General features: G+C 34.9%; 1 protein-coding gene across 29 annotated transcripts in view; it reads left to right on the forward strand.

Moving 5' to 3' along the window:
- LOC127801387 (uncharacterized) overlaps positions 1–1,449 on the forward strand; it is a 110,970-nt gene extending 109,521 nt beyond the window's left edge. For all 29 annotated transcript variants that reach the window (XR_008023036.1, XR_008023037.1, XR_008023045.1 and 26 more), the window contains 2 exons: positions 30–88; positions 1,138–1,449. Coding sequence is in view for 13 of the 29 variants with exons in the window: in XM_052336473.1 (XP_052192433.1) it covers positions 30–87 (58 nt within the window). In the remaining 16 variants the exon portion in view is untranslated. The remainder of the gene's footprint in view (positions 1–29; positions 89–1,137) is intronic.
- The last annotated feature ends 12,846 nt before the right edge of the window (positions 1,450–14,295 follow it).

The following is a 14,295-nucleotide window of genomic DNA, read 5'->3' on the forward strand; positions in this document are numbered from 1 at the left end:
AAACTTTCTGGTTTTGGATTACATAACAGGGAAAGTATTGCTCAACTGGTGTGGGCTTTCTTCAACTATTGGGCTTATTGCCACTAAGGTGAGTATACGCTCTATACCTTGGCACTGGTGTTAATTTCTGAAAATATGACAAATGTAAATTCATAGAATAATTTATAATATAATGCCAGAAGGAATTAGCTTTATAAAGCCATTTAACTAACATTGTCAAGGGGCGGTTTTCATTGAATAAGTAATAAATAGAATTGTTTTGGTTTCCCCTTTGTTTCACTTTCATCAAATAATGGTTTTTTTGTTTTGGATATTCATTATTAGGATTTTTAAATCTTATTTCATTAGGATAGTTCATAATCATCATCACAAGCCTTAACCCCACATTGGGTTTCTACATGAATCCTTGCTGTCCTTTCATCTATGCACATGGTCCTCATTAGGATAATTACAATTTTTTATATGTTTACAACCCTCCCTCGACCACATGGTCTTCTTGATGTATTAGGAAATATGGTTGTGTTAATGGATTGAAAAATTAAATTTTGGAATAGCTTTGAGCTCGTTCTCTCTCCTCTTCTTCTTCTCTGCTTCATTCTTCTTCTGTCTGTTCTCTTCTTCTCCTTTCCCCTTTTCCAAAGGCTGTGTATGCTAAATGACTCTCTCCACCAACTTTTGCAAAGCAGAGAGAGGCCTGGGCAATGGCAATGGGGACATCCATAATATTCAAGCAGAGTAGGTTGCTTTGGTGTTTAAAGGGGATTAAGGTGACCGGCCATCTTTATACATATATATATATATATATAGGCAGCCAGTCATGTTCGTGGTGGCAGGAAATTTGATGCTTTAGTTGCAGCAGTGCGGCATAGATAGGCATTGAGAACATCTCAATTTTAACCTTTGCTTTGCTGTCAATTTTAACCTTGGTGTTAACATCTCACTTGAAATATGTACTGTTGTGATACATGGAACAAGAACAAGATAGAATTTGTGCATGCATATAGATTATTAATGAGATAGAACTCACGCCGGGGCATGAGCTGAATTTATTAATTTAGCCTTCTAACAACACCCACACCCACACCCACTCTTTGTGTTTTTTTGTTTGACTACTACTCTATTTGGTCTTGCATACAGATAGATCTACAACAAGCAGGCAAAAGACTAGACTATATGCACAGAGGATCCATTTGAGATAAACTCATGATCTTGGACGAGTGGTGGACATAAAAGTCGTGAGTGAGGAATTCGAACGAGCAGCAGAAATCACGCAGAATGATCCTGATCCTTGTGTAAGGCTCTTCGAGCCATATGGTCATAGCTAATTTTGCCTGTTGGGCGCATTGTGATTGTATTTTCTATTTCTCTAGATACTTAGGGAGGGGTTGATCCAGCTTGTAAATTCCCTCTCCTCTTCTCTTTTATCAAGAACATTGATACATACATATATATATAATATATATATATATATGTTTGCAGTTTTGACTTAATTTTTTGTGTGTGAGAGAGAAAGAGAGAGAGAGAGAGACAGAGGGAGGGAGAGTATAATATTGCAGACTTAAAGCCCATTTGGATGAGTGTTTTTGTAATAACTATTTGGATGAGCTTATTTTTTAGGTAAATTATAATAACCATCCTAAGATTTAACTAATTGCAAAAGTACCTCTCATATTTGAAAAATAATAATCTCTCTTATTGTTAAACAAATAGGCAAAATAATCATTTTGCCTTTCATCATTTCTTTCTTTTTTTCTCTCACTTTCCTTTCTTTCTTTTAAATTTAAAGAAAAAAAAAAACTATCAATAATCACTTCGTCGTTGACCACCAAATTCAAATCCCTTGCATTTGGGCTGGAAATGGACAGAGATGAATTCGTCTAGGTTAGATCAAACTTAGATGAACTTTTGGGTTTACAATCCAAGCCAACTGCCCTTGTACTTGGGTTCGATTTAAGTCCATATGCAGAGGGTTCGTTAGGGTTTTAATCGCTAAAAATTGACAAGAAGAAGAAGAACAAGGGCTACATCATACCATATGTATGAGAGCAACGTGGTTAGTGATAGTAGTTGTATAAACGGCAGTGAGAGAAGAAGAAGAAGAAAAAAAAGACGAAGAAAAATAAGAGCTTGATGAAAGAGAACAGGGGTAACAATAGTCAACAATAATGGTGGTGATTGTTCAATGGCTAAAGAAAGGAAAGAGTAATAGAAAGCACCAAAAGAAAACAATTAATATGTAGAAATAGTGGTGAGAGAAAGATTTGAAAAAAAAAATTTAAATATAAGGTATTTTAATTATTTAGAAATATTTAATTATGCTTAACTAATAGTAAAAGAAAATTACAATATAACATTAAACCTTACACTTACTATATTTTCTCAAACAACAAATGTAAATTTTGTATTTTAAACCTCAGACGTACCATATCTAATTTTCTTTTTCTTTAAATTCTTGTGTAATTTTAGAAGAAAATATAGAGAGAATGAAGGGTATTTTGCAAATTTCTACAAAATTAACTATCATTACTTATAATTAGGAGATATATGTTGCATGAGAGTTAATCTAATAGAAGATCAGTGATATTTTTGAAAACACAAGTAGTCAATGTTTTATAGTCAAATCTCAAGAGGGTGGTGTGTGAAATTTATTCTTAATGAATTAGAAATAGACTTCTTTTATTTTTTAATTTTAAAAATATATTTTATAATAGAAAATATATGTAGTTCTAAAAATCTAAAATATAAACTAAAATTGTATATAAACATCTTTCCAATCACTGCATTTTTCACCTTACAATCAAATAATTTCAATTAAACTTTTAAAAATACCCAAAACACTTTCCAAAATTATGCGACCTTTTTTTCCTATTGAATCTAGTGAGATGTTAGGTTTCGATCGATGAACTTAACATCTATCAAAATTTTAATAAATAATATATATTCAAAATTTTATATTGTATATACTTTTTTGAAACTTGAAATTTTTAGTTCATTTTTTGTAATTAGAAATAAAAAATTATATTTTTTTAGAATATATATATGTAGTTTATATAAATATGTTAAAGTATTTATAAATATATATTTTAAAAAACATTTTTTGTATTGTAAGAATTTGTTTAGAGAAAGGAGAAATGAGAGAGGCGAGGAGCAAAATAGTACTTTTCCCTCATTGGTCAGTGAGATTATTGTCATTTCTCAAAATATAGTACCACCACGTATAATTTCGCCTAACTTTAGAGAAGATTGGTGGAATTCTCTATTTTTTTAATTATTTATAAACACATGAAAATTAAAATATATACATGTATTTGTAAAGGTAAAATTCTTTTACATCAATTTGGGACATTTGTTGAGATACCTCATGTTGTGAATTACTTTAAGATATTTTAATAAGGATGATGCCTTAAAGGTTTTACTCGAGGAATAACTGTGAGGACGAAGCCCTACCATTCTCATGGTATCCTATCCCACTAACACCACCTGATCTTAAATTCAGATGTAATCAATAATGGAGGTACAAGGGCAGATCCAATGAAGGGTTGGACTGGGTTTCAACCCGTGTTAGTCTCAACCCAGATATCAATATATAAATATATGTATGCATCATAAATCTTTTCTTACCATTTTCATTTCTTTGCCCTCTACCCACCCCTCACAGCCCACTGCCCACCTATTCCTTGGACCCGCCCTTGTAGAGGTAAGTTGTGTTTGTTCTTTAGTCTTATGGACATATATATATATATATGTTTGCAGTTTTGACTTAATTTTGTGTGTGTGTGTGTGTGTGAGAGAGAGAGAGAGAGAGAGAGAGAGATTGAAGGAGGGAGAATTTATAGTATTGTAGACTTAAAGCCCATTTGGTAAGTTGCGTTTTACGAGGCACTTAACAGTCACAATGATCCATTCTTCTACAAGCTTTTAATTTCTTCTCTCAGTTTGATAACGGTAAGGGAATCTTGTTTCTAAGAAAAAATAATACTAAAAGGGGAATCAAGCTAATATGTGATTTATGCTTATGAGAAGAAAAAAAAAGAAATCAAAGTCAACTGCAGCTTGAAGAAGTCTGTCTTTTATCTAATATTTTTTTAAAATTTTTTTGATTTAGCATTCTAATATAATTTTTACCAAACCATTGACTCTCTTCTTAGTCCAAATCAGTTGGTTCAATCAAGACTTGACAATTCTTTTGGCTATAAGTTAGTTTTGCTCGGCCAGCTTCGAAATGGCATTTGATTATAGTTTGATAAAAAAATAATTTTTTTTTTATTTTAATTAAAAAAATTTAAAAACAAGGGTAAATTTCATACACAATTTTGGTTAAAAAGTAGTAGCCATCTTCTCTTCTAAAAATATAGCTAAATCTCCTTCTATGTAACAGCTAGTTATTTGAAGATGTCTATATATAAAGAGTGAGTATGAAAGGCTTCAAAGCAGAGAAGAAAAAATTATTAATAGAGCATTCAAATAAAAGTGTATGAAGGCTAATGGTTCTTGCTTAGACAATTGACTATATGTTGGTTCTAGTTCCAATTAAAATGTAGTGTTGATTCTCCCTAGTGATTCTTGCTAGTATTGATTCTAGCTCCAATTATATTTGCTCTGGTTGTATGTTGGTTCCTTTTTTTTTGAAATAGTATTTCAACTAATGTTTAAATTTCCTATAATTGGGCATGTTTTTTATTTTTGATTTGTCTTTTTAACAACTAAAATTCTTATTTTCACTTTTGTTTATATTTAAAGTATCATCTTGGAGTCATTTTCAGTATTTTAGCCAAATGGTCTTGGTTCAATCTTCAACAGGTTCACTCTATTATCATTTCAAGGAGTTTTAAGAAACTTCATTATTTTGTTTATATTTATTGTTAAAATTTGATTTTTAAGATATTAAAAAATTGGTAAAATTTTAGCGAAATAAATTCCATCAACTTTTTAGCAACTCATTTCTTCTATCAATTTAAAAGAATTATACAAAAAACAAGGTTGAATAAATTTCAAAACAATAATGCACAAAAGGAAATGTCTCTGTCTCTCTTTCTGTCTTCTGGTTTCTCTCCTTCATGAGCAAGGGCTTCTAAACCCCATTGAAAATTAATATTAATTATTTAACAAATTTTAACATTTATTAATTGGAAATCAGTATTAAGGCATCGTTGAATCTATAACCTAAAGGTTTATAGAAAAAGTATTAGGTAGATTACATTATTAATTCTTGAATTTTATATTTTATAATAAATTGGTTATTGTATTTTAATTTTTATCACCACAATTATTAAATTTTAATTTTTACTACAATTTCATATCTCTTTAATTTTTTTTATCAAATTTTGTTAATGAAGACTGGCATGATTTATATTAGTACAAACTTAAAAATCACTTGGAAAACCATCAGACAAGTATGACTACTTTGTTAAGTACACTTCTATTTCAAAAAGAAATGTTCCTATCATCACCTCTGGTTGGGAAGATGATGATGATCCTTTGCCATCTCCATCTCCACACCTTATTCATGTTTCACAAGCAACCCAGAAATGGATCCCAAAGCAATCTTCTGTTCTAGTACTATCTTTAGTCTCTCATATTGTGGCTATGATCCAAACACATGCAGTTACCAAGTTTCAAAAATACGGCAAAGAGTTTCCTCCCTTAAAACCAAGAGAATACCTCCAAAAAAACATCTCTTATGTTTGGAAGGTCAAAAATCATTCCAAACATAAAACGTTCGGATGGCACTCTAACTATTGCCTCTTTTGTAGAACAAGTTCTTAATTAGTAGTCTGATAATGTTATAACTTAGAATAAACTTTTGCAAAATATAGCCAGGACTCAAACTCGACATGAAGAAAAGGTTGATAGATCTTGCCTGTTGTTCTCACCTCTTAATAGCAAATGGAAAATAGAATGGCAGACCTTCAAAAGCAAATACAAGTTTTTAAATTGGTTATTATATTTTAATTTTTATCACTACAATTATTAAATTTTAATTTTTATTATAATTCAATCTTTCTTTTATTTTTTTTATCAAATTTTACTAATGAAGACTAGCATGATTTACATTAGTATAAACTTAAGAATCACTTAATATAAAAAATTAATATAAACCCCATAATAAAGTCACCTTGATGTTTATATTAATGTATACTATATTAATTTTTATTAGTAAAATTTGACCAAAAAAATTAAAAGATGTTCTAAATTGTAATAAAAAGTTAAAATTTAAAATTTAGTAGTTTTGATGACAAAAATTAAAATATAATGACCAGGTTGTCGAAAAACGAACACAGTAATTTATTCAAAAATTACTCCACATTTAATTTTCTATTCAACTCCAAATTTTATTTTTATAAAAATTTTAAAAATTTTGGCAAAAGCTAAGGTGGTAATTGGTTATACATATGCCATAGTTGACGGTTATGAATGTGTGACAACTTTCTTTGGTTTTGTTTTACTATAAGACTCAAACTCGCATTTATTCAAAAATGATTGGGATGAAATTAACTCTATATATAGAAAAAATAAAAGTAATCAGAGGAAGTCTACCATTGTGATTTTAAATTATTTTCTAATTTTGAAATTAAATGAATTTTAAGAGAAACAATTTAATAACTTGGTTTTTATTTTTGAAACATAATAGAAAAATTTATCTCAACATGGTGTAGTATGAATAAGCAACTAATAATATTTTTACTGATTTAAATATTGTTGTGGGGTGCCCTAGGTAAATCTAAAAATCATAAAAATATTACGATAGATTCGGATGACCCCAAAGAGTCTCCCGAGGCGAGAGTCCCCCGGAGCCTCCGGGGAGTTTCCGGAACAGTCAAGCCTCAGCACTGCATAACCCGAAGACTTACTCAAATGTCTCTAGAGCCCAAATCACCCAGTAGCTCTGAAAAGTCTTCAAACCCACTCGGAGGATACTTATCATGGCACATTCACCCCGGAGATATCTACAGGCTCGCCGGCGTCACTAAATGCATCTTTCCTGGACAATCAGGAAGACTCTCACCTGCATACCAGGCATTACGTGGACCCCGCCATTAATTGATTATAAATAGCCGCTTATTCCATGACAAACAGACCTTTTTGAACCTTTAACTGCTTACACGCGCGCGCACACACACTCTTTTTCTCTCTTTTTGAAACCTTAGTCCTAAAGACTTAGACTTTGAACTACGACCCATCGAGAGACTACTCATTCGAAGACTCATATTGAACATATAACAGGCATACTTATACTCATATGTATCTCTACTTCAATACATCAGTGTTTGACTTAAGCATCATAGGGCTCACGTAAGGAAGACCCCCGCGTGCCTTCTAATTGTCTTTGTGTTGCAGACCCCACCGGTGTCACATCCACGAAGACATATCGAACTCTTTTCGAGACCAGTTTCCCAAAGGCTCTTTGGGACCTTCCAAACTACAGTTCCCCCGAAGACTTTTCGGTGGTGACAATTCCGAAGACTCTGAAAACCCATCCAGGAACTCTCGAAGCCTCGACTCTCCCAGACAGCGGATTGAGATCAGTCTCTATTGATCCCCTAGTGACATTTCTGACCCTGCTATTTTTTTGAGGGCTCTACATTAGATTTTTCCTAAGACAAATGAATTCAATTGTTGTATCTAGGCAATAACAAAAATTATTATCGAATGTGGATGAGAATTACATAAAAATAAATCTTTTTTTTACGGGATCGAGACCAGCCTCTATTGATCCACAAGTGGCATTTCTAACCCTGCTGTTTTTTCGAGGGCTCTGCATTAGATTTTTTTCCTAAGACAAATAAATTCAATTGTTGTATCCAGGAAATAAAAAAATTTATTATCGAATGTGGATGACAATTACATAAAAATAAATACTTTTTTTAACGGGGGCATAAAAGTAGATGTGATATTATAATTTTTATAATTTTAATTTCAAAAAGATTAAAATAGAATAATAAAAATTTTAATTCTATAAAATACTCAATCTCTCAAATTATTAGATATTTTATGTTTCAAACCAGTAAAAATTACTATGATAACCGAATACTTAAATATCATAAAATTTGATAAATGAGTATGAGTTTTGTTATGATTTTATATAAAATAACAAAAAAACGAACTTGATGCAGTTGTATTAGATCAAATTGATTCTTAGGAGTTTAAAAAATCGATAAAGTTTTAGTAGAATAAATTTCAACAACTTTTTATAAAAATCAATATTAATTATTTAATAAATTTTAATATTTATTAATTAGGAATCAATATTAAGGCATCATTGAATCTATAATCTAAAAATTTATATAAAAAATATTAGGCAAATTACATTATTATATTATTAATTCTTAAATTATATATATTTTATAATAATAATAAATTGATTATTATATTTTTAAATTTTTATCAGTATTAAGACCAGACCACGGGCAACGGTCGTGGTGAGTGGCCAAATGAGAATAAAAGCGGTCCAAGCCCAGTTGCCGCTTCATTCCAATCGTAATCGCCACTTCGCAAGCAAGTTTCCTTCCTCTCTCTCTAACGGTTTGAAATCTTCGAGGATCCCAATTTGTTCAAATTGGCATATAGACAATGAGCGAGCGAGTGGAGTTTGGTTCCAGATCGAAGCGAAGCTTCAATTCGCTCTCTTCAAACCCTTCGAGTAACGACAACAATACCCTAGGCATGTCTTGGGGTTTCGATTCTCGTTCTTCCTCCCGCTCCGATTTCGGCAGGTCCTCGAGGGCAATTTGTTCAAATTGACATATAGACAATGAGCGAGCGAGTGGAGTTTGGTTCCAGATCGAAGCGAAGCTTCAATTCCAATCGCAATCGCCACTTCGCAAGCAAGTTTCCTTCAATTCGCTCTCTTCAAACCCTTTGAGTAACGACAACAATACCCTAGGCATGCCTTGGGGTTCCGATTCTCGTTCTTCCTCCGGTTCGATTTCAGCAAGTCCTTTCTCTCTATCTCTCTCTCTCTCTCACTCTGTACTTTAATTGCAACAAGGGCAAATTTCTCTGTACTGAACCGGCTTCGAGCTTCGAGCTGTAAGTGTTGGTCCCTTGACACACACAATGGCCACTCAAGAGGGGGGGTGAATTGAGTGATTAAAAACTTATTGAATTGAGTCTTTCCCTTTTAAAACTCTTGAGATTTTCTTATACACAAAATACATTTATTATAAATATATATGTTGTTTGGAAATGAGAGCAATATAAATACACAAACAACCACAATATAGACACAAGATATATAGTGGTTCGGTGTATCCAACACCTACTCCACTCTCTCAAGGTCAAACCGACAATTGAGGTTCCACTAAAACCACCACTAGGTTTCCACACAAGAACACCTAGCAAACTTGTACACCCCGAGGTTTCCCCTTAGCTCACCCTGGAAACTATTACAACACAATAATACACCTAGATTACTTGGGCTCTAGGATGCCACTCACAATCCATAAATACAAATAAATCAATCTTATGTCCAACACACTGGGACTACAATGGATATCAATACAAGAACAATATACAAGGCAAAATGAAATGATACAAGTTACCAATAAGAAGAAAACTTATTCTTTGCCTTGAGGCTCCAATGGATAGATCTTTGATGACTCCTTGGGCCTTGGATTGCTTTGATTGAGTGCTTGAGAGCTTGGGTGTGCTTTAGGAAGATAGGAAATGGTAGAGCATTTTCCTTCTTCAGATTTCTCCTCTTGATATTTATATTGGGACTCCTAAAACGACCTGCAACGGCTCCAAAATTCCGACCGTTGGAGTTTGGCAGTCGACTACTCTAACTGACAGTCGACTCTAAGCAGTCAGTATAGTGCCAAAAATTCCGTACATAAAAATTGTGCATTTGATAAAAAAATCAATGACGGTAAGTAATGATGAAACATAAGTACTCCATCAACAATTCAATAATATTGAAAGGCTAAAATACGTAAAAGAAGATTAACAAAAATGAAGTGGTTTTACAACTATTCAAACCTTAGCAGTTGAGTATCATCTACTTGCACAATCGAGTTCCATCACTGGTTTGCAGCAATCATATTTCCTAATCCGCTTATGCATTCACTTTTTCATATTTTCAGATAGCATACTGTGTGTGGATAGATTGTTAAACGTGCAAGAAAGACTTTGATCTAACCTGGTGGATGGCGTGAATCAACACGTTCTTCCTCTACCGAGCACAACCCTTTCCCTAGTAGAAGAAAATAACCACGCCTGAAGCGTTAGTGAAGCTGAGCTGCAAAAAAAAAATAAAAGAAACAGGTCACAATTTCTTAGGATGAGATCATAATCAAGTACAAATGGCTTGAAATTAAAGGGCAATTGTAATTGCGTAAACAGAACCCAATAATAAAACCAGACGTTAGGCACCAAGAAAACCAAAACGGTTTTTCCATCAAAGAATCATTTGATCCACACTCGACAAATAAGTACAATCCACCAAAATTCAGTGAAAATATTTTACGTGGATAATGCTAAAAAGAAAAATAGTTGTAGAAGATTTTGTCAAGAAATACAATACCTGGGTCACTGAGAAAGTAACAACGAAGAGCTACTTCTCTGTGTAGGATACGAGCTCTCCTATTTCCCAAGCATTCAATCCTGAGAACCTATCCATTGAGGTAAAAAGTTATCACGACCAAATTAGTTTAAAAAGGAACGACTATTTTAACATCATAATTGAAATAGCAAGACATAAAAAAAAAATAAAAAAGGAAAGGAATAAAAAGGGGGTAAAAGGTAAAAGATCACTACAGTCATAACTAAAAGCGTTGAACCTGCATGTAGACCTCCAAAGAACAATCCAACTACTTCCTGCAGTCGAAAACATCATAAAAATATGGTCAAATAAATTATTTTATACTGAACTTAGGGTCTTTTTTCACTATTATCCAGTTTTGACATTTGTTTCAATTTTACCATCGAACTTTAACTTTTGTTTTAATTTTATACTGAAGCGGACTGGCGTGTAGCCCGCCCCCGTCATTGCCGTTTTTGCCTTTTCCATGTCTGTAGCCGCCTCCTCCTTTCTCACTCTTTATAGCGGGTGGCATGCTTCCGTTAATGGCGGCCACAAAGGCAGCCGATTGGGAAAAGAAGAGAGAGAGGAGAAGATCGGAGGTCAAGGGGAAAAAATGACCATGGCGAGATCGATGTTGAGAAGAAGACAAGGGCCATGGGTCTATTGCTGTCGATCGAGTGGGCCTTGCTTCCGCCATCGTCGATGATGTTCTCCAAAATCGAGGTTCACCGTTACTGCCCTGACTGACGGTTCGTCTCCCCTTTTGGTCGATGGCTCGCCGACGTGGGTTATCATTTTGGTCGACCTATTGACGCGAGTCTTCTCAGCCACGAGTCGAATCTCGGCATTGCAATGGCCATCGACGCCATGGCCGAGGACCTCTGGTCACTCCCATGGCCGAACAACTTCGTGCTCGATATGGCTCGCGTGGCGTGACCACAGGGTTGAGGCCTCGGGTTATTGGCGATGAGAGAACAAAAAGGCGACCGACGATGAAGGAAGGCGGCGGAAACTGTTTACGATGTAAAACCTAATGGCCTGAGGCTTGAAGATGATGGATTTCTTTTGCTGATGTGTCCGACAAAGGACACATCAGCACGCCACCTAAGCACCACGTATGTTGGGGCTCTCGCATGTCCGTTTAGGGATAAAATTGAAATCAAAGTTTAAATTTGATGACTAAATTGAACTAAATGTCAAAACTGGATAAAATTCAAAAATGACCCTAAGCTCCCGATAAAATAGTCTATTCGGCCAAAAAACATATTGCTCTAAAAATGGGGAAGAGAGGGAGAGTAATGCATAATGGAACTCACAACCTCTTTAAGAATAAGCTTTAGCATCTCATCAACTTTCTCATAAGAGCGTGAAATCTCGTACTTCACCTGAGCAAAACATCTTACAATCAGTATAGGGCTAAAAATTCCATACATAAAAATTGTGCACTTGATAAAAAAATCAATGACGGTAAGTAATGATGAAACATATGTACACCATCAACAATTCAAGAATATTGAAATGCTCAAATACTTAAAAGAAGATTAACAAAATGAAGTGGTTTTACAACTATTCAAACCTTAGCAGTTGAGCATCATCTACTTCCACAATCAAGTTCCATTACTGCTTTGCAGTAATCATATTTCCTAATCCGCTTATGCATTCACTTTTTCATATTTTTTGTATTTTCAGATAGCATACTGTGTGTGGATAAATTGTTAAACGTGCAAGAAAGACTTGATCTAACCTGGTGGATGGCATGAATAAACACGTTCTTCCTCAACCGCGCACAACCCTTTCCCTAGTAGAAGAAAATAACCACGCCTGAAGGGTTAGTGAAGCTTAGCTGCAAAAAAAAAAAAAAAAAGAAAGATGTCACAATTTCTTAGAATGAGATATTAATCAAGTACAAATGGCTTGAAATTAAAGGGCAATTGCAATTGCCTAAACATAACCCAATAATAAAGCCAGACGTTAGGCACCAAGAAAACCCAAACGGTTTTTCCATCAAAGAATCATTTGATCCACTCTCGACAAATAAGTACAATCTACCAAAATCCAGTGAAAATATTTTACGTGGATAACGCTAAAAAGAAAAATAGTTGTAGAAGATTTTGTCAAGAAATACAATACCTGGGTCACTGAGAAAGTAACAACGAAGAGCTACTTCTCTGTGTAGGATACGAGCTCTCCGATTTCCCAAGCATTCAGTCTTGAGAACCTGCCCAATGAGGTAAAAAGCTATCACGACCCAATTAGTTTAAAAAGGAACGACTATTTTAACATCATAATTGAAATAGCAAGACATAAAAACAAAAATGAAAGGAATAAAAAGGGGGTAAAAGGTAAAATATCACTACAGTGATAACTAAAAGCGTTGAACCTGTATGTAGATCTCCAAAGAGAAATCCAACTACTTCTTGCAGTATAAAACATCATAAAAATATGGTCAAATAAATTATTTTGTACTGAACTTAGGGTCTTTTTACATTATTATCCAATTTTGACATTTGTTTCAATTTTACCATCGAACTTTAACTTTTGTTTTAATTTTCTCCTAAAGCGGACTGGCGTGTGGCCCTGCAAACGCGGTGTGTTGTTGTGTCAAATAATGGACACAATAGGCAAACAATCCCATGGTTGACTTTGATCCAAATCCGACCCAGCGGGGTCGACCGAACATGTAATGGGTCAAAACTCATCCTCTACCCCAAATCACCAAGTGTTTCGCCTTCCACCTTGCGCTGACGCCGCCCCCGTCGTTGCCGTTTTTGCCTTTTCGCTACCCCTAGCCGGCTCCTTCTTTCTTACTCTTTATCGCGGGTGGCATGCTTCCATTAATGGCGGCCACAAAGGCAGCCAATTGGGAAAAGAAAAGAGAGGGGAGAAGATCGGAGGTCAAGGCGAAAAAATGACCATGGCGAGATCGATGTTGAGAAGAAAACAAGGGCCATGGGTTTATTACCGTCGATGGAGTGGGCCTTGCTTCCGCCATCGTCGACGATGTTCTCCAAAATCGAGGTTCAACGTGACTGCCCTGACTGACGGTTCGTCTCCCCTTTTGGTCGATGGCTCGCCGACGTGGGTTATCATTTTGGTCGACCGATTTACGCGAGTCTTCTCAGCCACGGGTCGAATCTTGGCATTGCAATGGCCATCGACGCCATGGCCGAGGACCTTTGGTCACTCCCATGGCCGAACAGCTTCGTGCTCGACATGGCTCGCGTGGCGTGACCACAGGGTTGAGGCCTCGGGTTACCGGCTATGAGAGAACAAAAAGGGGACCGACGATGAAGGAAGGCAGCGGCAACTGTTTAGGATGTAAAACCTAGTGGCCTGAGGGTTGAAGATGATGGATTTCTTTTGCTAATGTGTCCTACAAAGGACACATCAGCATGCCACCTAAGCACCACGTATGTTGGGGCTCTCGCCTGTCCGCTTAGGGATAAAATTGAAATCAAAGTTTAAATTTGATGACCAAATTGAACTAAATGTCAAAACTGAATAAAATTCAAAAATGACCCTAAGCTCCCGATAAAATAGTCTATCCGGCCCAAAAATATATTGCTCTAAAAAGGGGGAAGAAAGGGAGAGTAATGCACAATGGAACTCATAACCTGTTTAAGAATAAGCTTTAGCATCTCATCAACTTTCTCATAAGAGCGTGAAATCTCGTACTTCACCTGAACAAAACATCTTACAGTCAGTATAGTGCCAAAAATTCAGTACATAAAAATTGTGCACTTGATAAAAAAATCAATGACGGTAAGTAATGA

The sequence above is a fragment of the Diospyros lotus genome, chromosome 5, assembly GCF_014633365.1.
Source record: "Diospyros lotus cultivar Yz01 chromosome 5, ASM1463336v1, whole genome shotgun sequence".
NCBI classification, from domain to species: domain Eukaryota; kingdom Viridiplantae; phylum Streptophyta; class Magnoliopsida; order Ericales; family Ebenaceae; genus Diospyros; species Diospyros lotus.